Here is a 26,652-nt window from a genome sequence, read left to right as displayed (position 1 = left end):
AAGAACGAGTGCTCGCGGAAGTTCAGAACATTCTCTCTCAAGGAAATGCTCAAGTCTGGTTTGTTGGCGCAGTGTCAACGTCACACGCACACGCCGAGCGTGACGTTGAGGAAAGGTAGGCGAGACATTTTAGCTGGCAGAGCAGGTGTCAAAAGTCGCACGTGCCCCTGCAGACCACGTCTTTACGACGCTAAAAAACTAAACTCTGGCTGGTCATCAGCTGAGGAGCAAAACTCTTGCTGATGTTCAGCCGCTGCGGCAAGTCACATCACAACATCTCAGCCTCCCGCTACATTTCAACAACTGCGCACCATCCAACAAGAGGAACATTTTGATCCCTTTTTTTTTTTTGACGTCCATAAAGGCGCATCTCATCCCACACTCAGTCAAGTGCGCAATTCCTGAAAGGAAAACAAACGCAGGATAGCAGTGGGCACAATGGTTTCCTTTTCGGGATGTGGTGAGCAGAAAACAGCAATTAGACCACACCCCTGCAATTGGGAATCAACAAGCGCTCTTTCATCTGCAGGCTCGCGCTCGCAATACGCCTGCAACCTTGATGCGAATCGCATTGGAGGGACGCAAACAAGTCAAAGCGGGACACTTTCAGCACTCTTGTCCGGAGCAATTTTTTTTTCAGAACACCTAAAAGGGGCAAAAATCGTTATTTTGCGCCAAGAATACAATTTGGACAAATTTTAAGTTGAAGATTCCCTTGGTCAAAATCACGGCGGGCTTTGTTAGCGTCTGTAGAACGCCTCACGTGCACAACAAAGCGGCAAGGAAATAGCGAACACAACATTTTTATGAAGACTGCAACTATTCAATATTTTTAGAATCAAGAATTCTATCGAGTATCTTGTCAAAAAATCCGTCAAAAGGCATCGTGGAATTAGGAGACCCAATAAGATGCAACGGGGAGGTCGGAATTTTGTTTTGTTTGTCTAAACATTCTACCGTAGCATCTGTGACTCTAGAGCAGTGCTTCTCAATTATTTTGGGTTACGCCCCCCCCTAGCAAGAAGAAAATAATTTTCGGCCCCCCCACCACCACCCACTCGCCGCCGCAACTATAAATAAGAGCATTTTTGGAACCTACATCGTAGTTAGAATGCGCTGTGCACAACGGGCAAGGAGAGCGTCACTGCCAACTACTGGAGAGGATGTGCAATTACACTTGATTGTAGTCCGGCGGGAAAAAAAGCATGTTCTCCAAGTTCACACGTGTTCCCCTCAGCATCCCACCTCGCTATTTGACAAGCGCTGCTTTCGAGTGTGCTTGGCTTTTGAAAGCCTTCGAGGCCTTCGCTGCTGGCCAAACACAATCAAGAAATCATGATCATATTTATGCGAAAACTTTATTTCAGCACGGTCCGCCACTGGCTTTAAATGATGGCGCCCGTTCTGGTGAGTGACGTGGGCGTCGAGTCGGCTGTCGTCAACGTGACTTGTGATCGTCGGCCGCTCGCGTGCAAACGCTTTGATTGCACGTTTGCTTTTTTTAAAGCGTTTGTTCAATGAAGCGATTGAAAGCGCAGTGGCGGCTGTGTCGATTTTTCAGGGTTGAAAAATGTTCTCGGACTTGATGCTCAGCTACATTAATTTACCGTAGCCCCAAAAAATGGATGGATGGTAGCGAATAACGATATTCTGCGGGGGGGTTTTTTCACTTTCAAGATTTTCTTTTTTGGCGCGTGTAATCACGTCCACCTTTTGGTTCTGCTCTGCTTTTCAACAAACGACGAATTCCGATGTAGACCGGTGCGGCAACTCTCGTCCGTGTGTAAAATGATCGACATGATCACGTTTAAATGAAAGGCGGTGAAATGAGGTGCGCATTTGAACAGATTCAGGACGACATATTTCATTGTGGAAGTCTCAAGACTCCAGTTTACGGTCAAGGCAGCTTGTTTCATTCACGACGGTCCGTCGTGCGCGTGACTTTACGCGGCACCTTTTCCGGCCCGAGCGTTTACAAAGGCAAACTTTTACAAGTGCCTTTGCGCCGCCACAAGTCAAAGCCGTCTGTTCAGCACTCAACTGCTTTGACTTTTTGACCTTCCTCTCGCTAATCCCCTCGCTCTCATTCATAAAATACAGCTGTGCCCCCCCCCGGGGGCTGATAATTTGGACTCAAGACTAGTTGACTATTTCCAAATGAAATTCAGATCCAACTTTCTCTGTTGACCCAGCGAACAAATCGCGATCATTTGCAGGCCCCTACCCATGGTGTGATGTAACCACACGTCCGTTTCAACAAATTCCTCTGGCTGAGGTTTAGTTCACTTTTCAGCGGGTCCCTCCCCCTCACAGCAGACCCATCTAAGTTGGATTAATGGTCTCCCTGTGCCCAGATGTTACATACTACTCATGGAGGAGAAGGGAGGAGCTTTGTGACTTTTGCAAAGCCCAGCTATGGCTTTCACCGTCAAAAACCTTCCCTTGGTCCAACAGTTAGCTTATATAATATGGAATGACACATGTGAGTATATGACATATTGCGCCAATGCAAAGTGCCAATACAAGGATTCAACACACCAAGATCACAATGACTTGACATTGTGACCCAAGGCATGCGTGAAAGCTCGCCACTTCAACAGGTCAATGCTGCTCAAATCTCGGCGGCCTGCAGAGTCATTATTTGATGGCACATTGCGCTGTGCTGGGCTGTCAGTGGCACCTTGGCGTGAAACACGAGCTCAGGTCACGTGGCCAATCAGTCAAAAGGAACACAAACAGGGCATCTACATAAGAGTGGGGGGGGGGTTGTGCCTCCACAAGGATGTCTGATTGTGGTATCTTTTGCCACCAGACGGCTTCTTGTACTCGCTCATTTGGTGGATGATTTCTCGATCTGCTTTGCTGTGCGAGGAAGGCCGTTGAATGAAAATCTGATCTCCGCCAAATACGTCCTTTTTTTTTTGGTGCGCCACTTCTCTGATGAATGAATCGATCGTAGCATTCGAACGGAGCTGCGTGCTGCGTTGATGCCGTCGCTTTGTGTTTTTGTGTGTGCGCGTGTACTGCACGGGCCTGCGTTTTGTATGGCCCAAATCAAGTTGCATGACAGTGCACGAGCAGCCAACAGGCGTCTTACCTTGTGCTGCACCGTTTGGAGCGATGACCCCCAAGCTGAGTAGAAAGCCCAAATAGAGCCAGCTCTTCGCCATCTCCTGGGCAAGGAAAGCCCCGACGGCACTGCTACTGTGGCCGGGTGGAGGCTTGACCGGATCTCGAAAGCCAAAGTAGTCCGATCGAGCACGTCATCCAGAGCCTCCGCTCCGATGATCCGGGTGGGATCGTGCGTTCGTTCGGCTGCACCCTCAGTCCTGCACGCCTCCTCTTTTTCTTCTTCGGGGGATGAGGAAGCAATGGAGAAGCCGCTGACGTTAGACGAGGCGCTGCAGCAACACTGTCACGTAAAAGGTTGCAAACATGATGCACGGTGTGGCTCCTCTCAGGCGGCACACACTCCCCACCATGCCACCACCGCTACAAGCTCGCTCTCACTCGCACGCGCCCACACAAACACACAAACACAAACACAAACGCACAGACATACACTGGAGCACGCCGGCTCCGCTCTCAAAATTCCGCAAATAAAATCACTGGCAAACACAAACTGGCCAAATAAAAGGCGCTTTCTTCCCCGGAGCACCAAAGTGTCTCCTCAAACGTGCAACCGCATGAGTGGATGCTAAATGTCCAGTTCCGAACACCGTGGACGAGCCCGTGACGTAATCAGCTTGAGTCCACACAAAAAAGGGGAGACGTGAACGGCGGAGGGCGTGTGCGCATGCGTCAGCACACCTCCCCTTTCCTCCTATTTCATGCGCCTTTTTAGTCTTTTGGACCTCGTGAGTGGGGAGGGGGCTCCATTCTTGATGAGACCTTTGTACTGTATGAGCCTCTTCCCAACACGTGTGGATTCTATTCACTGCTTTCCAATGAAACGCGAACATATTGATAAATTGCAACATTTCAATAAGTGGTTGAATTAAGAACAATCCCGTTTGTAAAATGAAAATATACAATTATAAACGAAACTGAGAAGCAAAAAGTCAACGCATTTTAGTTCGCGTTTCGTTTCGCCGCCTATTGCCACACTCCAGTCATTTGAAAAGTGAAAAGAGAAAGTCATCGCTAAAGGCAGTTGACTGGAGCTCGGCATTTTATGATAAATTGCGCCCCCTGGTGGGAAATAAATTGACAAACGACTGGCCAGTTTATATGGAGGACTGAAAGTGCCAAAATTAAATAAATAAATACACCATTAAATAATTAAATAAAAGTGTCATTAACTGTTTAATAAATTAAAGACGGAATAAATAACGCAATCTCATTAATTAATTAATTTGCACACACACTCACGTATATCTATCTATCTATCTATATATATATATATATATATATATATATATATATATATAGATAGATAGATAGATATACGTGTGTGTGTGTGTGTGTGAGTGTGTGTAATTTAATTAATTAATGAGATTGCGTTATTTATTCCGTATATATATATATATATATATATATATATTATATATATATATTCAATTAATTAATTCATGGTCCTGCGTTGCAGTATTTCAGGAATTTTTTTAATCTGTCAAACTCGCCCATCTAAATTATTGGGCGGGGCTAAACGCTGACGAACTCAACTCTTGTCGAAGCCATTGCTTTGGCCTGAAGTGTTTGAAATATGGTGGCAACGATGTCGGAGGACTTTGATGAGCGACCTCGATTGAGCGATTGAGGCTTGTATTTTATTGTTTTGCTGGAGAATTCAAACCAATGTAGAGGTGAATAGCGTCACTCAGTGTATCGGAATATTTTCACGAGACATTCGGTTGGCATTAATCCTTTTTTCTGGTATTGATTTGCCTTGACTTGAGCAGCGCAAACAATCAGGCGCGCTCCAAATTTTGATGCGTGAGTTCGACTGATAAAATAAACACTGCAACATTAATTAATTTATAAAATACAGAAGTAATTAACTGAATACAGAAATAATTAGATTAATGTTTTTTACGTAAAATCCTTGGTAATTTACCTAATTCATGACACATTGATATATTTAAATCCATGTTTAATTAATGAATGAAAACATTAATTATTTAATGGGGCATTTGTTTATGTCTCTGATTTATTTAATTCCATATATAATTAAAGAATGAAAGTATTAATTAATGACAATTTTGACCCTTTTAATTAAATATTTCATGCTGTATTTATTTAATGAGTTCTGGCACTTTCTGTCCTCCATAAGTTTATTCGCTACACCGAGTTGAAAAGTGAAAGCTGTTTTCTTGGGATTTTGATCATATGATATGTGAGGAAAAGCGGTTTGGCGGATGGTTGCATGGATCGTCTGTGATTTTACATTTTTTTCATTATAATCACTTTAGGGAATCCCCAAAATCCTTTTGAATGATTTTTTTTTGCAGTTTTGTATGTTATAATAATGTCAACCTGTAAGGGGCGCTGAATACTAACAGTGAGCGACCTTAGCATGTGCGTACTCATTTTAAACGTAACCACAAAATACTGTACATTTCTTTGTATCCATCCAGACGTTCGCACTTGTACGTCATTTTTGAGAGATGTGGTGAATTGTAATGAATATTCTCCTGCGTATAACCACATGCCCACAAACGAATTTCTGTTCCGGATGTGTCCCTCGCATTTAACAACAGGTGAGTGTTAGAAACTAACTGAAAGTCGGCTCAGTGTCACCCGAGCGAACATGCCTTTTGGACTCTTTCCTTTTCACTGCTGTTTACTCTGAGCCTAAATCACAAAGGAGAATGTTAAGTATGTGGAGAATCTGAGGGGGGGGGGGGTTGAGAGCCCTAAGTGAGTGATATTTGTAGAATCCCAGAATATTTTGTCCACCCAACACAAGGATAGTTGTGGGAATAAAGTATTTTCGGGAAGCGGTCCCACTTATTTCGGCCACTTTTAGGGGTCACTGCAGGTCACCGTAGGTTTTGTTGACGTGATTGTCACTCGGTCGCGTCGACGCAGTCAATCAACAATCGGTGGTGTCAGCGCAACCTGAGTGTGCCCTCTTTGTCATACGGAGGCCGACGCCAGCACGCTGTGTGGGAGACGACTTGAACGCGCGCCAGCGTAAACACTCCCAGACCACATGTTCTCTCAGGGCAGAAGGGCTGGCCTCTCTCCAGCCACATCTGCACACAATCTCGCAGCTTTTATCCAGTCAGCCAGCTGAGGAGGAGGGGGAGGGAAAAGAAGCCTTCCCAGACAGGAAGAACCTGCTTCTTCGGTGATTGTGGTGTCAAGGATGAAAGTGACGACATCCGGCCCAGTCGACGGTACACGATGAAAATTAGATTAGAAATCCCTTTATTGTCATTGTACTCAAGTGTGCAACGAGATTAGATCAGCAGAGATCTTCGTAACATTCTATGAAGGAGATTCTCGAGCGCCACACTGGGTCGGCCGATCTTTGGATGGATCGCGGCATAAATCAAGCTCCTGACTTTCGGGCGCGATCTGCATCTGGAGCTGCACCACATGCAGTTATTTGGGTCATTACTCAACAGATACCACTCTGGCATGCTCGTTCCTTGAAAAAAAAAGAATCAATCTGCTTCTCATTATGCTTCAATCTGATTATATCTTGACGACCACCCGCCTCGCGTCCGTTCAGCTTGCAGGCAAACTGTGGCCCGGCGTGTTTTCAGAGCGAGGCAATTACTGAGCGAGCTATGCTGACAACACCTGAGGAATGCCGAGCATGCCTCAGCAGCCTGCCCCCCCCCGCCCCCCCCAAAGCGTCGCCCTCCCAGCACCCCCCCCCCACAACTCTCCCCCATCGTCAAGGCCCTGGAAAGCATTCCCCATCAACTGGCAAAGATCAACTTGACATTTTCACAGCAGTCTGGAGTGGTGGATTCCAGCAGGTGTTGTGTGTCATTGAAGCGGTTTGACCACAACACACACACACACACACACACACTTAAAACATTTTGATCATCTCAAGTGTGGATTAACAGCCAATCATCATCTGCATCGGAAAGAATGATCTTTGTTTTGGCATTGTGTTAAATAAAATGTGATAAATCCAAAGTACAAGAGGTAAAGTATCGATACTTGGTATCGGTGAGACCTCACAGGGTGACTACTTGGACTCGTGTCAGTCTGAAAACAAATATACAATATTTGTATTTTTATGGATGTGGTGATTTTTTTTTTTAAATCATTTCATCATCATTTGATTAAAACTCATTCACCAGCCCGGGGACAATTATTGTATGTTTTGGTTTCTAGACGTGTCAATGGCAGTGACTGAGTTCACAACATTCTCGTCTGTGGAGTTTCAAAATCAAAAGACGTTTATTTTCCATTTGCAGCAATTGTCACAATGGACTGTACAGTTTTGGGTCGGTCTTTTTGTTGTTTTAGAATCCTCTTAACATCTTTGTCAGTCAGCCAGTTTTCAATGCAACATGATTGGATTCGTCAGTGATCAAAAAGTGCAAATTGTTTGACATCCACTTGCAAGTTCACGTGCACGTCCAGCACAAACCGTGCACGGCACAAATTTTCTTTGTCACATACTGTGCACGCCTGTACTTCCGAGCGTGCAAACCAATACTCACGCCGATGAGCAATGTCTTTTCAAATCAAAATGGCGAGAGAATTCCCATGACGAGATTTAAAGTTTTAACAAACGACTGACATGCAAAGTGAAGAGAACCAAAAAAAGGTAAGCTTGTGGTCGGCAAAGACATTTTGGATTGGATTGTACTGTACATGAGGAAGGCCCCAATCATTCTGTGTGTGTGAGGGTTGGCTGGCTCAGGGATTCCGCAGACTGTGACCCCCCCCCCCCAAACCGTCCTTGAGCTGTTGCAGAACCCAAAGCCCATCTGGCTGAACGCTCGTCTCAAAACATGGCAAAGATTTGAAACCGTCTGAATGACCTCGTTGCCACGGGCCAACGCTCAAACGTCAAGAAATCGCCGCGCACAATCATTTGGTTGTTTTATGCAAATGCGTTGAAGTTGCGACATTGAGCGAGTGTACGAATGGAGGAACGACAACGAGAGCGCGAGAGCTCATCAATTGGACTGCTGAGCCTCGCCCATCGTTCTGACGAGAGCGTCATGATGAAATCTCCTTGAAATCCCTCGTGCACGTCGATGAGCGCGCGCACACGCAGGCTCGTCCTCTCCTTCGCCGCACAGCTGACGTTATGCAAATGCCCGGCTCCAAAGAACGCGCGGGACGGCTGAAGGAACGGTTGCATATGTTTACTCACCGGAGGGTTTATCAGTCATGCGACGCAAGACAAGGCAAAAGGGGGCCGGGGATTTGGTTGCCAGGCAACGTCGGCGCACACAAACATTTCGATGGCGGTGGTATTTGATTTTCTTCACGGCCTCACCGAGTGGACATGAAAATTGGTCTTTTGTGGAGGCAAGTTGAAGAGGACGTAGCAATTAAAAATATTGTTCAAACTCCCAAGTAGAATCTGACATGAGCAGGAAAACAAATCATCCCTCTCTGGCCTCATCTTGTATTTTTAATTTGGTTTGTTGAAAAAAACAGCACTTGAGAAAAAAGAAAACAGTCAGAGACGACAGAAGTCGTGATTGACGATGCGTACGTCTCCCTGACCTGTAACAATGAGTTTCCGAAGCGTTCCTAAAACGATGACTTAATTAGAAGGAAAAAAATGCTCGATTTATAGGCTCAAGTGTGAGCGGCGGGGGAACACTCAAGATTGGTCGTCAACGTTAACAAATAACCATTCGTTTGAGTCCTCAATTAACCCAAGAGAAATTTTGAGGAATGTGAGAGGAAGTTGGAGTATCTGGACAAAGTCATCAAGACACACGCACACACACACGCACGCACGCACGCACACCCCCACGCACGTGACCCCAGCCAGGGTTACTGACCTCCCTAACCTCTCAACTGTGAGACAGATGTGCTCACATCTGACTAAAAGTTGGTAAGCCATATCAACAAAATCAGAGAAAAATGTCAATCTATAAAATGTGGCGTAAAGTTGATCATAAAAATGGCGCGACAAAAGAAATGGGACGCTCAAGAGTTTTTCGGGTATTCTAAATAGGGCTGTCAAAATTGAAGCGTTGACTCGAGATTAATTTGACAGGTTTTTAACGCAATTAAATATTTTAACTCGCTTAACTGACATTTATTTACTTCCAAAATAATATGCATACTTTGAAAAAGCCAAATTCAAACCATATTAGCTGCACATTTTTAGCACAAAACACGGCGCTCAAGTTACCACTGGGCGTTGCAAAGCAACACTGCCGGAGTTGGACAGAAATAAATGGATACGTTTTGAGGAAAAGGATTGGCGGAATGATGATCTTTATTTTGATCGTATTCAAGGATCAAGGAAAGTGTCTTTGATTTAAAATTCATTTAATATTTGGTGATTTTACATTCATTGCAAAATATTATTCAAGTAAATATGCGTTACTAGCGTCACAAAAATGGTGCTTGAAAATGTGATTAATTGCAATTAATTAAAAATGTCATCGCTTGACAGCACTAATTCGAATTAATATTTAGAAATCACTTTTAGTCCTGCTGCAATTCCATTTTGAGTACAGATCACTTTGATTTAATTTTGTAAATGGCTTATTTGAAGAGGGAGGGAGGGGGCAGAAAACGTCGTCCCACGGTGGAATGACTGACCTATATCCAGTAACTAGTCTCTACATATTGGATGTTTTTTGGTGTTTATTTTAAATTGGGGGGGGGGGGGAGTCCTGCGCACGCATCATTGCGAGAGCGATCCCAGCCCAACCGGCAACCTTGTCTGTGGAAAAGAGGCGACTCCAATCTGCAGAGCCTCTCTGGCTTTGGCTCACTTTGGCCGTGTGACGTCAGCTGCTCTCGGATACTTTCGGCAACGCTCGGCTGCTGTCGGCTGCTCTCGACTGATCTCGGCTGTCCGCTCCAGCGCAGACGGCGCCGCGTCAAAATGCTGCTCTCAGTGCCGCCCCGGACCGGGCCAGTGAACGCGTACAACGGCTACCCGGGCAAAAACATCAAGAAGGTAAACTTTGGTCCTCTCGCTCGCTCGCTTTGCTGTCTCGCCGCCGGTTCGACATCGCGTCTCCTTCTCGGCGCCACTTCGGGGCCGCGTGAAGCTGCAGTGTCCTTGAGCCAAGTGAACCGCCGGCGACCCCCATTGCCCGCCGCACAGCTGGCTGCGTGCGATATTTTCTGGTTCATTTTTAACACGGCGTGGTGTTAAACTGGCGTCGCAGATGCATTCGGTTGCTGCTTTGCTTGTGTTCTCTTGTGCTCGCCTTCTCTCGCTTTCCTGCGCACAAGAATAACAACTGCGCTCACCCCGACGACATCAATTGGGCGCCGGGTCTTCTTGTTCCAAATGCCATTTTCGTTTCTTGGCTGATGTTTTCTTTGAATTCATCACAAGTTGGCAAAGTTTCGTTCTGGACTCTTTTACGACATGCCCCACCCCTTCGAGCCCCTTCTTAATAACAGGCGAGAGGGGCTTTGCACGCACGCAGGCTGCATGAAAGAAAAAAAAAGTTCAAAACAAAAGTCACCTTACATTGGACTAACCGCTAAAGATCGATTGCAGTGCAACACGAATCGATGTGGACCAATATCAACTCCAAGAACGGGTGACTGGATTGCGCAAAATAAATAATTCATGAGTTGACATTGAAATCTAATTTATGAAGTGGCTTTTTGTGGCACTCGATCTCTTTGTCTTGCTGGATTTCCTGACGTACAGGCTGCATGGATTTGACACCACTTTTGAATTTTGGGGGCGAACTAAAATTGCAAATGCATGTCGTGTGTCCAAATGAGATGAGATGCAAATATTCATCATGGTCTAAACTAAGACTTGAACGTCGCTCAACTCAAACACCTCCCCGTGTTCTTCCCGTGGCGCCTCACGGCCGGCCCGGATTCAGATTGCTCACATTCGGCGGCTGGAATTTGTGGAATCCTGGATGGAGACAAAGCGTTTCCTTCAAGAGAGGTTCTGCCAACATGTTCCTTGAAAGCAGACGTGCGCCACTCCATGTGGACCCGTTTTTGGTTGTCGCAGCGCCAAAGTGGCACAGAGGCAGGCTTTGTCACGCCAACTTCAAGTGGCAACTCCTGCTTTGTGTCTTTGACTCAGAGGAGAGGGCGGAGACCGGAACAGGATTAAAACACCCCCCCCCACACATTCTTTTTCCTTTGCTTTCTATTAACTTCCACATATTTCCACCCCGTGCCGCTCCCATACCTTGACTTCGTCTGAACTCGAGTTCATATGAAGGCAATGCGATCCTTTCGCTGAGATTGTTGGACGTCTCCTCGTCAGGATGTTGGAAGATTGTGCACAACTGACTTGGAGAGAATACGTCCACATTTTTGCTGTTTTGTTTTTTAGTTGAAAAAAAAAAAAAAAAATGTTTTTTCTTTTTTTGGTGTATTTTGCAAAAAGGGCATATCCAGAGATTCCTTCGCTATGATCCTCTGCATCATGCCTTTTAAGATTGTCTTTGAAAAAGCGGTAAGATGTTCAAGTATTTATTTTTTGGGGGGGGGTCTGTTCATGAAATGTTTGACGGTTCTTGAAAAACATCATGCCGCTTCGTATACAGAAAGTTGAGTCGTATCAACACATCTGGCCTGACAATGAAAATCACGCCGAGTTGTTGAGACAGTTTGGTGGAGGCGATAGAAATTTCCGGTTAAGAATTTGTTCACTTGTATTTTTCCGGCGTTGCATGAAGCCGTGTATTCCGATGAGAAGGAAATGGAACGAATGCGAGTCTAGAAATGGAGCTTATTCAGATGCGCTCATCACACCCGTAAATAAAATAGCGAGTTCAACGATTGAAGTTTCCTTCGGAGTTCCCGAGCGTCAGTTGCGATGCCGGTTGAGTGCGGCTCACGCAATAAATCCTGCCTCGGACGCGAAAGTCCTTGAGTCGACCGACTGCGGGTCCTCCTTTGCACGCCCACCATATTGAAATAGATTTTTGAGTCGCTGCGTGCATATCGTTTCCCTCTGCAGACCATTTGGGATGTCGGGGACGTTTGAAGGCGCTGCTCCCTTTGCAACGCTTTTCTGGATGACGCCTAATCGCTGCGACAATGCCGAGTCGGCCCGTCATCATTTTCCATGGCAGCTGTGCGTGAATGTGTGTTGTGTGCGCACACACAGAGGTCTCTTGTACTCGCTTGAAGACGCCCGCGGGAAGTTCGAATTGACCGCTTGAGCCCGCTTCTTAAAAGCAACGCGCCCATTCTCAAAAGAGCACAGGAACAGGAACAGAAACAAACAAACGTTTGTGGAGCGCACAGGAATGGAAGGAATGTTCCGAGTTGACAATGTGGTACAGGTCCGAAGCGGTGTTAGAGAAGGAGAAGGGGGCGGGGCTGGCACCCAGACAAAGTAAAATAAATCGAAGGGGCGCCATTTTCACGCCGAGCGCAAGTCGAGAGCAACGTGCAGTCGATGCGCGGGCATGGCTGGAATTTTGGTCGACGGGCGCATTGGGCGTTTGCGCCGTTGTGGGATTGAACACGGTCGACCTGATTTGCGGCCAATCGAAGCAGCTCTTCTCCACCCGTCCACTTTCTGAACCTTCAACTTCCCGGCAGGGAGCCGTGCCGTCTTCCTGGCAGAAGTGGAGCCGACGCGCCGCATGAGAAGTTCAAGAAGATCTCCGCAAGTTGGTCGCTGTGACGCGAGCATTTGGAGCGCGTCTTCAACTCCGATCGTGCGCCTCGGTGTGACAAAAACACAAACCAACACAGCTGCCAGTTGGAATAGAAAAGTGAGCTGCAGCGCCGTCTGCCAACTTGCCAGACTTGTCCTGCTACGAAAAAGAAGATGTGCCAGTGATGACTCACTCAACTTGGACTTGGTCCGGGAAGAACTTTTTGGGTTCACGTTACACGAGCGGGACCACCTTGCCGCCGCGGAGGCCGATGAGCAGTCGCTTCGGATGCGACCCGCCCACGTCTTTTCGGCCGTGCACTTTTAATGAGACGCCATCTTGTGAGTGGAGAGCACATGAGAGGGATTAGCACGTTAGCGCTAACGAGCTGCCATGGCGATTAGCCAGGCCTGACTTGGCGGGCATCGGATGGGATCGCCACGGGCGGGCCTGCAGGTGCATCCGTCCTGATCGTGGGTGGGGAGGCTCTCACAAATCCGTTTCGGGAGGTGTTGCTTCTCATGTCGGAATTCTCGAGAAGGGCTTCATAAAATATTGTGAAATGAGACGTGAGGGCAAACGCAATGTGAAAGTTTATCTGAAGGATAAACTTGAGGCGTTCATCAGTACGTCAACGTATTTCTTCCCCCCTGCACTTTTTTCAAGTTTATTTGATTTAAGTACAAACGGCGCAGCCAAAGTTCTCGCAGGGTACTTGACGCATGGAGCGGGCCTAAGAACAAAAGTCCTCACTTGTTCAAAGAATATGGTTGGATGGATGCTGCTGTGACACAACTGGACTTTTATTTTCCACGTGCCACAGAACAGCGGACAAAAACGTACATTCTTGTCGCCATTTTTTTCGATTTTTTTTTTCATTTTTTTATTTGACTTTGTTGTTGGATCCTACCTGCGCATTCATTTGTTTGTCCATCCATCCATTGAGCCGCTTCTTCTTCAACGAGGGTGGCGGGCGTGCTGGAGCCCCTCCCAGCCGTCAATTTTATTGCCATGAGTCGTCTTTCAACAAACAGTTATCAGTTCAATCTCTGTCACAGGGAGAACCTTGGAGAAGTTTTCGCCATCGCTTGCAATTTTTGTAACTTTGTATCGTATTAGTAAATGAACAAACCTGATCAAGCACTTGAACATTAGCTTTGGAAGGACTGTGGTGTTAAAGAGCTTGAAAAGATTGTTTTTTTTTTTTTTAAAAAGGGTGAATGTCGTCATCAGTATTGAAGAGTATTTTTTTTAGAGCAAACCCGCCAATGAACGTGAATTTAGAGACATGTACAATCGTGTGCTACGATGTGGCAGATTTTCAGGACATATTTAGTTTGACTTCAAGATACTTGAGCCTTCAATTGTCGGTTCAGGGAAGGGAAGCTTTTGAAATTCCGTTCAGGAAAGTCAACACATGAGGTGGAATTGTGTTTTATGTTCGCATTTTCTGTGTTTCCAGGCAAAACTATTTTTTCCTTTTTAACTCATTCACTACCATTGACGGCTAAAGACGTCAATTTTTTTTACTTGGCTGTTAGTAAATGACTTAAAGAGTTTCATGTCACAATTGGATGCCTTTTGAAGTCAACCTTAGCATAAAATCCCAAAGCCTTGCATGCACTGAACGGGAAGCAACATGAGTGACGGGTCCATCAATCCAAGCGCAGCACCTAAATGCCTGAATGTGTTTTGCAGCAGCCGTATGCGTCTCCCTCCGCTCCTCAGATGACTACTGCAAGCCCCAACAGCGACGGCGGCGGTCACGGCGCCGAGCAGCTCAGCAAAACCAACCTGTACATCCGAGGCCTCCACCCCGGAACCGCAGACCAGGATCTGGTCAAACTCTGTCAACCGTAAGTCAGCCAACAAGCGATTTATCCCAAGTGTGCAGCCGATAAATCTCTCGCTGGGCGCACGTGAAGCTCATGAGAGGAGCGGAGGTCGTTCGCAACAAAGACGAGAGTGACGGTCGAATGCGTCGTTGGTGCATGACAGTCTCCGTGTGGTTGATGAAAAAATCCAGTTCAAGGTGGAGAAAAAAAAAAAAAAGTATGAATGATGAAACTCATTTCTGGCATGGAAAAGTTCATTCCCGTAATGTTGTACGAGGGGGGGGGTCACTGAGTTTGTTGCAGCTGTGCACAAAGTTTTCCAACAACTCGGTGTCACAATTTCAACGGGTATGATTTGTTTGACAGCTTTGCCCTTCTTTTGTTCTTTTGAATGCCACATGATATTCTGGGAGTTTTAAAAAAGCGCCGTGACATCAGACAGCAACATAAACCGATCAATTGGACATGCTTGTTGGCGCTCCAGTGGAAGTTTTGAAAACAAGCATGGCGGAGATGAAGGAGCCGTGCCAGCGCAATGGAGGACTGCGGCCTGGTGATGAGAACCAAAAGGGAGCTTGAGTAAGTGGGAGGGGGGGGCGGGACTTCTCTTTTCCAGCTGCCTGGAAGATATGGCTCACATGAGGCGGCCCAACCCAACAGGAAACGGTGAACCCAAGCGAAAGGGAAAGACAAACATGGCAATGGCATGAAGGGGGGCGGGGGGGGTGTTTGATTTTCCAGAGGTCACACAGCCCAATTAACAATTTAGAACTCCAACTAACGCAATACATTTTGGGGTCAAGTCAGAATTGGCCAACAAAAAGTTGAATGCCCGTCATCGGGTCGCATCGAACAATTAACCGAGCGGAATCAGACACAAGAGCAAAAACAAGAAAGTTTGTAAGCGAATCTGGGCCTCGTGTGACTGCATTGATCCGGTGAGCTTCATTCAGAACTGCAGCTCGAGTTCGGACCAGAACAACAAGATCAGAACATTTTACTCTACTTAAACGATTCTCTCTGGCTCCCAATGAGCTGGAGAAAAAAGATTTTAAAAATCACTGAATGGTTTTGGTCCAGAAGACATTCAAGAACTGCTGATCGAATACAAATCCGGTCGGGCTCGGGTCAGTTAGTGCAGCCCAGAGTTCAAGGTAAACATGGTGAGGCGGCCTTTGGACGTTCTGCTGCACACCAAGAGAAAAAGTTGCCAACAGAAGTGAAGTCAACCCCGAGTGGAAATATTTTTCATTCAGGTTGAAAATGGACTTTTTTTTCTTCAAACTATTTGAAATCACTTTTTTCTTTTACGTATTTAAGTAAACCACTTTGATCTCTTTACTTCCAAATGTTTTTTGAGCTTTCGGTTTAAATGTCGTTCGCGTACTTTTGTTTTCTCTGCTTGGCTTTTGAATGTTGACGGGATTCCATTCCCGATTATTACCCCGCGGTTGTGTCCGACATGAAATTGGACCGACTTTGCTCAGGTTTGAGGCCGCAACCCAACGTCTGAAACGTGACGTCACCGTTTGTTCATCTGCAGGCTATTCGGTCCAGCTTGTGAATGAAAAACGTTGACGTGAAGGCGGTGACGCCGGCGCCAGCCAACGTTGCGGCGCGGCAGGACGGTGTTCGATTGATGCGACAATGATCCAAACTCGTTCTTCTTTTTCCAGCTATGGGAAAATCGTGTCCACGAAGGCCATACTGGACAAGACGACCAACAAGTGCAAAGGTGAAAACGCAGAACTCCAAAAATTTCACTAAATCAAATATCGACTGTCCTTCCCAAAGTTGTTTTTTTTTCGTTCCCTTTTTACGAGCTCAGAGAGATGCCGCTGGCTCGACATGTTTGAGGGCCAATACGGCAGACGCGAGACGTACATGTGCCCACTTTGCATGCGACGCGCGTTTTGCACGTAACATTTGCACACTCGCCCAACTTTGCTAAAAAGTCTTTGACGAAGTTTGTCAGCCACCGTGAAGTCAAACCTTTGAAAAATTCTTTCAATTTGAAATGTAACGCGTTTCATTTTGTGTTTTCGTTGGCAGGCTACGGCTTTGTGGACTTTGACAGTCCCACGTCGGCTCAGAAGGCGGTGACAGCGTTGAAGGCCATCAGCGTGCAGGCTCAGATGGCCAAGGTACGAGCGCAACAAATTCGCTCATCTTCAATGTTAGCACGTTTGGACGCGACGCCAAAGTGAAAGCACGTCCAGTCGCAGCCGTCACGTGATGGAAGAAAAAAAAATGATTTGTGAGGTCACAGAGAGAACATTTGACGGGACGAGGTCAAAGGTCAAGCTCGTCCGCACTCAACTCACCCAGTGGCGTCTGAGTTGACCGACCGTCCCCTCCCCCCAACTGTTCTCAATTGTGAACTTCTAGCACAGCGATGACCTCACATGAGGGAGGCGAGTGCCACAGCAGACAGCGTTTTCCCAAGATGCATCAGGCTCCTTCCCTTTGATCGCAAACGAGCGCAACAAAAAGCCAATTTAGTTTGCGTTGACGCGCATCACCGTGTGCTTCAGCCGGTGTATTTATGGATATTAATGCACAGGAGAATACGTGAGCGCGGTATAATCGGTATACACACGGGTATAATCGTGTGTGTGTGTGTGCGTGCGTGTCAGCGCTCCGGGGAACGTTTGCCTCTCCAAAGACGCAGCCTGTTCTCCTTGGTGGCATCGGACTCAGAGTCTGAGCAGCTCCCGAGTCAGCGGGGCCCGGTGCCCAGTTGGCCGCCAACTCAATGCGCACACACACACACACGCGCAACCTGGGAAAGCCGATCTGCCGTGAAGCTGGATCGCCGACATTCATACGGCTTCTTGCCGCTCGCAAAAGAACTTGATTTTCACTCGGCGCTTCACAGCGGCTTTTCAAGCAGGCTTCTGCTTGCGTCAGATTCCTCACCGACGCGTCCCTGCCTTCCCCGTCCATCATGGTGGTGAAGGCAGGGGGGGGCTCACCTTCACCGCAGGTCACCGCTGAATACAAATTGCGTTTCCGACTTTGAATGCCATCGACAGTGCGGGAAGATGAATGCGAATCGTGGCCACGCGACATCGGTAACGATATTATGCTCGACGCATCGGCAGGTCGGTTTTATTTTCTCGTTGTTTGAAGTTTGGGTGATCGCTGCACTGCCTTGCTCAAGGTCAGGCCGGTCACACGTCAGCGTCACGTCATCACGTACTTCATCAGATTTCTTACGTTACTCGAGAACCCAACATGTGAGAACATATTTTTACTTTCAGCTTAATGACTTTTTTTTCATAAACAGAAGGAATGTTAGGAAGCGCGGTTGCGATCTTGATTGTGTGTTGTTACACAGAGGAAGAAAAAAAAAAGGACTGCAGTGACGTGATGGGAAATGACGATGATGCAAGTGATTTGGAGAAGCAAGATATTCCCCCTCCATTTCCTGCTTTCAGAGAAGGTGTGCGACGATGTCGACTCCAAGTTTGGCGGCCGATGTGTCGTGTCTTGCGGCAGTCGAGCAATCGTCGTGCATCGAATTTGAAAATGGTTTTCAGTTGCATTTTGTGTTGTTTGGCTTTTACGCGACAGGACCGGTCACTCGGTTATCGCGCCTCAATTTAGCAAAAGCAAAGCTTCGCCAACTGATTTTTGGACGCAACATTTGACATTTTTTCAAATGATCAAAACACTGAATTCATCTTTAATTTTGTGCTGAACTATTTTTTTTTTTTACTTAAGTACAGATCGTGACCCACAAACCAAGAAAATGAAGCTGACCTGGTTCTGTTCTGACGAGTTTCGAATTCAAACATTTTAGTTGTTGACTGCGCTTTGGACGTTCGGGTCCTTTCTGAGTCGTGGCCGCTCGCCACGTCGGACCCAACGAAGATTTTCAAAGCTTCATACGTGGTGTTGTTCTGCAACGCTGATTTTGAAATACTGCTGTCTTCCACAGCTCACACTCACGTGCCACGCCAACAGGCCCCGCCTCTTTAAGGCACATCCGTACCAAATGCACAGTAAGCATGCGGTGGAGGGAATAATATTGAGGAGATGGTGTCCGTATATCTGCGTGCTCTCTTTTTGGGCCTTGGAGAGGAGCACGACGTTGTTGTCGCAATTGCGAGCGCCGCGCCTCTGTCAAGCCTGCGACCGCGTCGACGTTTGCCACTCGCCATTTTGTCTCGTGTGCTTCGCTCTCAGCAACAGGAGCAGGACCCCACCAATTTGTACATGTCCAACCTGCCGCTGTCCATGGACGAGCTGGAGCTGGAGAACATGCTGAAGCCGTTCAGCCGGGCCATTTCCACACGCATCCTGCGCGACGCCAACGGCATCAGCCGAGGGGTGGGCTTCGCCAGGTACAAACGTGAAAACGTTGCCCTTTTTTAGTGCGCAAATAAACGTCGGAAGCGAGCCACGCTCGACTGGTTTCACGCGCAAGTCCGCCGTTTGGCTTGGAAGCGGCCACTTTCTCAAATCCGCTGACAAACTTTTCCGGAATCGTATCCAATCAGAGCCAAGAATCGATCCATTTTTTTCTTTCGATAAAACGATTGACATTACGAGAACAAATCTTCACGATGACAAAAGGCACAGAACCTCCATTTGTACTTTTGTCTCATTTTTTGGGTGCATTTTCTTTTCGGTGAAAAATGCGCCTCGGCTCAAGAAAGGAAACGCTTCATCGAGTCATCCAACGGAGGGAGGCGAAGCATTTCGACATGATTTGTTTGATTTATTTGTTCATTTATTTCTGAATTCATTTTGCAGGATGGAGTCAACCGAGAAATGCGAGGCCATCATCCAGCATTTTAATGGCAAATATCTCAAGACTCCGGCCGGAGTTTCAGGTGAGTCGTTTGTGTTCTTAGTGGAGAGGGCAGTTTGTTTCAAAAGGAAACGTTTGCCAAATGTCGCTTCAACGAGAATGCGTTCAAGTTGTCACGCGTACGCATAACCAACGACTAAAATGTTCAGATTTGAAACTCATCTTTTTGAATCGTGTTGAATCGCAACGTGACGATGTTCAAGCTAGCTTTGTGCTAATTTAACAACTACTAGAAAAGGCAATCTTTGTCTTTCTTCAGAACAAACGCTGGTCTTGATCACTGTCACGTTAACACAGATGGCGTCATAATTAAGGAAAATATTGATATGAAAACATTTTCTATCAAGAAAAGAGACAACAATAAACAAAAAAGAAAATGTGCAGTTTAAAGCAAGTCCAAATTTGAATCGGAATCTTTTGGCGCCGTTTACATTCTCGTCCCTTTTGGGGCGGTACCTTTAGAAAGGTGCACATTCGGTATTTGTTGAAATAAAACAATAGTCAACGTTCCGCTCCAGTTCCACCAGAGCCTTTATTGTGCAAATTTGCTGATGGAGGACAGAAGAAGCGCCAGAGTCAAGGAAAATATCTGCAGAATGGACGCAGCTGGACACGAGATGGAGAGACGGTACGTGAAGTGTGACGCATAAAAGCAGATTTGTTGTCGTCAAACATTTGACTCCAAGTAATACCCCAAAATATAAAAATTAAAAAAGCAATCATGACCACGTTATGACACAATGGCTTAGTAGGCCGAAGTGTTCATCAAAAAATACAAACATCCCTTTTGGGTATTGTGCACTAAAGCAAAGGAATTCGAGAAGCAAAATGAAATACGTTTGCAAGCGTATGACACGGCCACGTGCACGTGAACTCTTGCATTCAAACAACCGCAAGCGCACACATCTCCATTTGTTGCGAATTGAGTTTTGGACATTTCCGGTTCCAAGTGACAGAAAATCATCTCGTTTCATTTTCTCTCCAGGGTGGAATGACCCTCACGTACGACCCGAACACCGCCTTAGCAAACGGGTCAGTAAGCAGCAGTTTGCATGGACGAACTCAAAGGGCCGACTTTGTGCTGTGCTGACTAAAAAAAAAAAAAGCTACCGTGTCTGCAGGGTCTACTCCTCCCCTTACAGCATCGCTCCCAACCGGATGATCGGGCCCGCCTCGCTTTCTCCTTACGTGCATTCGCCCGTGTCCACCTACCAGGTGTCGTTCGCTTTCCAAAAAAAAAAAAAAGTCAACCCTTGCCCTGGTGTTAAATGTGACCAAAATGCTCACGTTTGCTTGCCAGGTGCACAACCCTTCTTGGCTCCACCACCAGTCGTACATCATGCCGCCCACGGTGAGTCGTTCATCAGCCCATCGCCTCTTGCGCAATGTCTGTCTTTTTTTCTTCTTTGCTCACACGTGTATTGTTCTCGTCAAGGGAACCGTCCTGACGCCAGGGATGGAGCACACCATGTCCATCCAGCCCACGTCCATGATGGGGCACCTGGCACAGCAGCTCAGCCACCTCTCAATGGGCAGCAGCGGCACAGTCAGTCATCTGCACTTTCTTCAACGCATTGAGTCACATTGGATTTTTTGAAACGGATGGCTGGGTCCGGTTAATCGTAGAAAAATTCAAAATACGGATCAAAGTGGTCTACTTTTAAGAAAAATTATGACATTATGTAAATACTTGAATATGATCATGATTTATTGATTACGTTAGGCCAGCAGGGAGGCCTCGTCCGCTGACCTCTGACATAAGTGATAATGTTATTTATATTTAAATTGTAATAATACATAGGAGTATTTATTGTCATTATGTAATTGTATCATTTAAAGTACTAAATCAAAAATATTAATAATGTCATAAAAGTAAACTTGTTCATTTTAGTAGTATTGTTCAGTTTTTCCCCCCTGGTGTTGTGTGGTAATTACTCAATTCAAAATCTTCCACTTTCCCCCCTTTTTTGTTTGTATTTTCCTCTTGGCGTTTAATTTCAGTCGCTGTAGTTTTGAAGCAGTAAATGATGAGCGGATTTAGTCGAAAGACCAAGTTTCCAATAGACTGCCTCAGATAAATAGCATTCAAACTACACATGATTGCACCTGAGTATATATAAAACAAGCACATGCATACAAATCAGCAGAGCACGAATAAGTGTGATATATGAATACAGCATTAACGTCTAATAATAATATACTACTACTCAAAATGTACGACGTGCACTCAGTTACGTTTGGGTTTCAGTAATACAAGCACGATGCGGTTTTGTCGTGAGCCAACTACATTTCCCAGAATGCTCGCGTTACCAGGAAGTACGTCCCTCGCCAGCTGATTTAAAAGCCACGCAACAATTTACGCTGAAGCAAACAATATAAGCGTTCCAAGCAAAAAGTACACACACAAAGCAACTAACACAATGGCAAAGCAGCACAACTTAAACCCGCATTTCATGTTGACAAACAACTTGAGAAGCGCAAGCAAGATGGCGTTCCCGGAAAAACGGCACATTGTAGCGCACAAAACATTGCAAGCACGACACAGTTAAGGCACGCAACATAAAAGCCACAATAGAAAGAAAAACAGAAAAGCGCTTTACCGGGTCAAGATGTCTTGGGAACAAAGTTGTTTTGTTTTTGTTTTACGGCTGAGCAAAGGCGGTATTTGGTTTCAAACAAAATCGGGTCACGTGAGCCTGAGCACTTGGCTAACATTTAAAGGGACCGCTTTGCTAAACTGGACCAAAAATATCAAACATCTCGGTAAACACACCAAGCAGATTTTTATTTACAATTTACATAAAACCATGTAACCAATTCATTTAATAACGGAATTAAAAACAACTGAGAAAAAAAAATTAATTACCAGATTTTTGTGGTCAATTTTTCTTTTTTATGAGCAGTGGCAAACAAATATAATGTAAATATTCATTTCCTTGTCCAAGTCGTGTGACTTTGGGCATGACACTTGACCCAGCTTGCCACCTGTACCACTGTCAGGTTTAAAAGGGTCCTGACGCCTTCATTAGACTGAATTAAATTTGCAGAGACCCAGAGAAACACCAGATAAAGCTTTGTCTTTTGACCGTTCGCGAAGTGGAGATGGGTCAGGCCGGAACGAGTGTCTTACTCTGTTCAAGCCTTTGCAACCTCTGACTCTCACAACCTGCTCTGGCTTTTTATTAGAAGAAGAAAACCCAACCCTCAGCAGACAGAAGATTAACTGACAGTGGAGGTCTGTTTAGCCTAAACTAAATCACCAGAAGACAGGAGATTACTTAACAATGGTGGTCTGTTTTAGATTAAACTAATCAGCAGAAGACAGAAAAACATCAATAACTAATCATCAGAAACTCCAGCAGGCAAAAATCACAAATCACAGTGTAAAGGTCAGTTTAACTATACACATCATCAGGATGGGGTGTCTGTGTGTGTGTGTGCTAAAATAACACCGTAAGTGTGTTAAAGAAATTATCATTGATACAAATAATACAAATGTATAAAAAGATGATTAGAAATACACAAAATGACTACATAACGTTACTTGAAGTTATTGATCTTCAGTTTATCTCACAACCACTCACGCTGGCAGAGCCCCCCCCCCAAAAAAAAAAAATCAGGAGTACTGAAATGTTGTATTGCCCTTTATTCTACACCCTATGATCAAATCTCTCTCACCACAAGAGTAGAACAGAGTTCTCAATCTTTGCACGTTTTCTGCAATCATCTTTTGACATGTATGAGTTCCTGAGAGAATTGACTTTAGAGGGTTTTAAAGAGCATATTTTTCTGTTGCTGTCTTGTCTTAAATTGCAATTGTTTTTCAGTACATGCCTGCAAACACGTCTATGCAGGGGACGTACGTTCCCCAGTACACGCAAGTGCCTCCTGCCAACATTTCAGTTGAGGTCAGCACACGTGCGTCCGACATGCAAGCACTGTACAAAAATAAATAAAAAATAAAACGCTACTACAACCTCCCAAGGCTCACCTTCACATCTTCCCTGTCAGGAAAGTACCGTCCAGCAGCCTGTTGGAATCGAGACGCCCGGCGAACACACAAGCTACTCCTACCAGCATAACAAGTGAAGACAATAGTGAGTTGCAATCATTGCCAGCATGCGCACGTTCCCTTCATGAATTTTGATTTTTTTTCAACTCCATACCTCTAAAAGTAAACTTTGTGTTGTCAGATCTCTCTTTTGAAGAGCATGGACTGTTACACAGAATGGACACTTTTTTTTGGGGGGGGGGGTGCTCCAGTCTGGCAAAGCTGGTGACTGTAGGGCAAAAAAGGTGCTTGGATGGACCAAAGTAGGCGAGTGTATTTTGATGAACGTGCATTTCAAGCCAACATGTTTTCTCGCTTCATTTTGTTGTGCATATTTTTTTTTTGGGGGGGGGGGGAATTCTCACTTGTTGTGCCCTAAATGTTCGTCAAACACCAAGCAAACGGAATCCGTTTAAGAGCTATTCACTCCCAATCTCGACAGCTAACGAAATGAAACTGTGGCAGTTGAGTCCAGTTTGTGAAAACTTGAGCGGACGAGAGGCGGAGGTGTTGCGCTCAAGTCCTTTCCAGATGCAAGCATTCTGACGGCGCTTTAGACAATCAGACAATTCCTGTAAACTCGGTGCTTGATTTAGAGGGAGAAGCGCAACGTTGATTGAAATCATTCCAGTGAATATTTTTTGCTTGTACATAGAAAGAAGACTTGATGTGGTAATCATGTTGCTTTCCGTGCGCCAGTTGCGCTTAACTTCTCTGAACATTCAAACAAGGCATTTTTGTCCTATTCTGGGAAAAAAAAGGGCTGCCGTTTTTCTACCAAACTGTCTAAATCCTCATGGAAATGATGAAAAGCGAGTGTAAGACGCTAAGCTTGCACTTCTTGTGGCCGTTGGCATACTTTCATTTTTTGGGTGATTGCTTTTTGCTGTGCTATTTTTGTATTATTTAAATGTTTCTCTTTTATTAATTTCTGATGCTATTTTTCAAAGAAACCCAGATTTTTATTTTTGATAGTGTGTTGTGTGCATCAAGTGTGTTTCCATATTTTGATATGTTTGCTCACATTGTTTGATATGACTTTCTGCGCTTGTTGGATGTCAAAGAGTTTTTTTTCTTTTTCTGGATGTTTCGTATGTGTCTGTTACAAACTTCATGAGCACGACTCCTGATCTGGGATCACTTTTTTTTTTAGCCTCCATTTACACCAACTTCCCAGCGGTCACGGCATCTGCGTTTTTCTTAAAGGCGTTTCGCAGACATTTATTGACTGAATCCTTCCAATTTGTCCTGATTTCTGCAGATGAAGCGCAGGCACCTGGCAGCTCATCCTAATTGTGTTTCGTGCTATTCTGTCCTCTCAGAGTCGCAGTGCCGGGCACTTGACCCTTTTTTGCCGGTCAGTCCCCCACCCTCCAGCCGCCTAGGTACCGTTCCGGCCTTATTCATAAAAATTGTCCACGGCCGTCCCGTGTGTGTCGGTGGTGCTGCCGCGGCTGCTGGGAACGTTGCGTCAAGCTAACATTAAGCTTTAGATGCGACAAACAAATTTACCTCATCTACACAAGTTCCGTTTTGTAAAAAGGGCTTACAGCCAGTAAGCTGTTCACAGCTGGTACTGTGTCAATATTCTTCATCCAAACTTTGCTAATCAAGTCCAAGGTCTGGTGATCTATGCAATTAATTTATTGCAAAGGCAATAGTAGACGTGCAAAAAAATAAAAAATACAACCTCACCGTGGGCAACGAGGGAGTTCACAACTAAAGGGAGCTTGTTTTGCGATGGGGTTGTTGATGACAACATTGAGTCTTTGACCAACCACCATCTCGTTTTGTGAAGGCGTTTTTTTTTGTTAACCCTGTAATTGAGTTGATGCTAAGCCACACCCCCGGACACGCAGACTGGCCAATCAGGGCAAAAGGCCAATTGAAGTCATCGCAGTGAACTGATTGGCTGGCCTGTTAACAAGTTGTCGTCAAAAGCAATATCAAATTTGGAGCCTTTTCTTGCCACTTTGTGTACACATTCATTCCATTTTGCGTGCGCGTCTTTTTCAACATGTCGAGGTCGCTCACTGGGACTAATGAATGATTGCTGCTAATTTGGGATTGGAATCTTTGGCCATGTCAAATATTGGGGTGAGTTCACATCTTGCGTTTGATGTCTGTGCCATGACGCCGCTTCACATTTTCAACCATTGACTTTGATGAACTGTCCTTTGTTTTGTTTTTTTAAATAAATGTTGACCCCCACCAAGGAGGCCTATGTTTTCAGCAGTGTGTGTCAATTTTTTTGGGTACTGCAAAAGTTTATATTTTGGAGACACATTCGGTCACAAAAAAAGTTTTGTTTTCAGAAATGCATAAGGACATAAAGTTTAGTTAGCTTAAATCTTTTTTTTTTTTTTTTATAAGATCCTAATTAAAGTCGTCTAAATGGGCCCTTGCATAAGTATCATCGATCATGTTAACATTTAGATTTCTTTAATGTACTCTCGCTCGGCCCGGAAATATGAAAACGGTCTTTTTGTGTAAATGACGTACATTATTGCATCATTTTGTAGAGTGAATACATTGTGACAAAAAAACAATACATGAGAATTTATTACAAGAGGCTCACTACATAAAAATAGATAGTACAAAAAAAATGTTGAAGTTCAAAATATATACAATGTTTAAAATATTCTGAATATACCCCAAATTGTTGTTGCCTCGCATACACAAAATAGACTTTGAAATTGTTAATGTACATTTTTTTTAGCATAACTCATTTGTTGATAATACGGCGTTTTTGTTTTGAGCCTTCCTTTTACAAGTGACTATTAAGACGACACTCGGGTTCACATGCTGGTCAACAGCAACGCAAAACAGCTTTCCAAGGGACACTCGTCAAGACAATTCAAAAAACTGAGTTCATTTTAATCCAATTACAAAAATAAATCTTTTTTTTTTCAATGGAAATGTGCATATTACAAGAAACAAATGTACAACTTTTGTGTCCTCACTCAAAATGTTTTGTTGGCAAATCTCATTTTCCTGGACAGAAGTCACTTTTGTTACAATGATAAAATCCATACTTGTATCGCATGTCTGCTTCAAGCTCAACGCTGTAAGTGACAGTGATGAACGAGAAGGACTTTGCGGACAAAATCTGCAGCGTTTGAGGTACGACATGGACGCTCCACGCGTGAGCCAAAAGTCACAAGAAAACCCAAAAGTGGGGCACAAGCGGGATTCGAAGTTAAGCACCTGAGCTCTCATGAAGACCGTCAAATT

The 26,652-nt window shown here is 45.2% G+C and overlaps 2 protein-coding genes across 8 annotated transcripts in view; one reads left to right on the top strand and one right to left on the bottom strand.

Moving 5' to 3' along the window:
* The window catches only part of LOC148339325 (low-density lipoprotein receptor-related protein 1-like), a 75,777-nt gene extending 72,038 nt beyond the window's left edge, over positions 1-3,739 (bottom strand). Inside the window, exon 1 of one of the 2 annotated variants that reach the window (XM_088289984.1) lies at positions 3,098-3,739. In XM_088289984.1, coding sequence (XP_088146110.1) covers positions 3,098-3,170 — 73 coding nt within the window. In that variant the 5' untranslated portion in view covers positions 3,171-3,739. The remainder of the gene's footprint in view (positions 1-3,097) is intronic. The other variant, XM_088289985.1, reaches the window with a different exon arrangement.
* Positions 3,740-9,882: 6,143 nt separating this feature from the next.
* LOC148339324 (RNA-binding motif, single-stranded-interacting protein 2-like) lies at positions 9,883-25,650 on the top strand. Of its 6 annotated transcripts, none has more exons than XM_088289987.1 (14): positions 9,883-10,072; positions 14,412-14,569; positions 16,225-16,283; positions 16,601-16,692; positions 18,746-18,897; positions 19,310-19,389; positions 19,886-19,995; positions 20,353-20,399; positions 20,474-20,582; positions 20,668-20,718; positions 20,803-20,913; positions 23,195-23,275; positions 23,379-23,464; positions 23,561-25,650. In XM_088289987.1, exons 1-13 carry the CDS (start codon positions 9,998-10,000, stop codon positions 23,454-23,456), a joined length of 1,203 nt encoding a protein of 400 aa, XP_088146113.1. In that variant the 5' UTR covers positions 9,883-9,997; the 3' UTR covers positions 23,457-23,464; positions 23,561-25,650. The 6 variants fall into 6 exon arrangements, with proteins under 6 accessions (XP_088146113.1, XP_088146116.1, XP_088146112.1 ...); XM_088289990.1 differs by having other exon boundaries at positions 18,740-18,897; positions 20,510-20,582; XM_088289986.1 differs by having other exon boundaries at positions 18,740-18,897.
* The last annotated feature ends 1,002 nt before the right edge of the window (positions 25,651-26,652 follow it).

This window comes from Idiotropiscis lumnitzeri, chromosome 3, assembly GCF_059441095.1.
Source record: "Idiotropiscis lumnitzeri isolate Australia: NSW breed Sydney's pygmy pipehorse chromosome 3, RoL_Ilum_1.0, whole genome shotgun sequence".
In the NCBI taxonomy this organism is placed as follows: domain Eukaryota; kingdom Metazoa; phylum Chordata; class Actinopteri; order Syngnathiformes; family Syngnathidae; genus Idiotropiscis; species Idiotropiscis lumnitzeri.
This window is presented reverse-complemented; position numbering and strand designations above follow the sequence as displayed.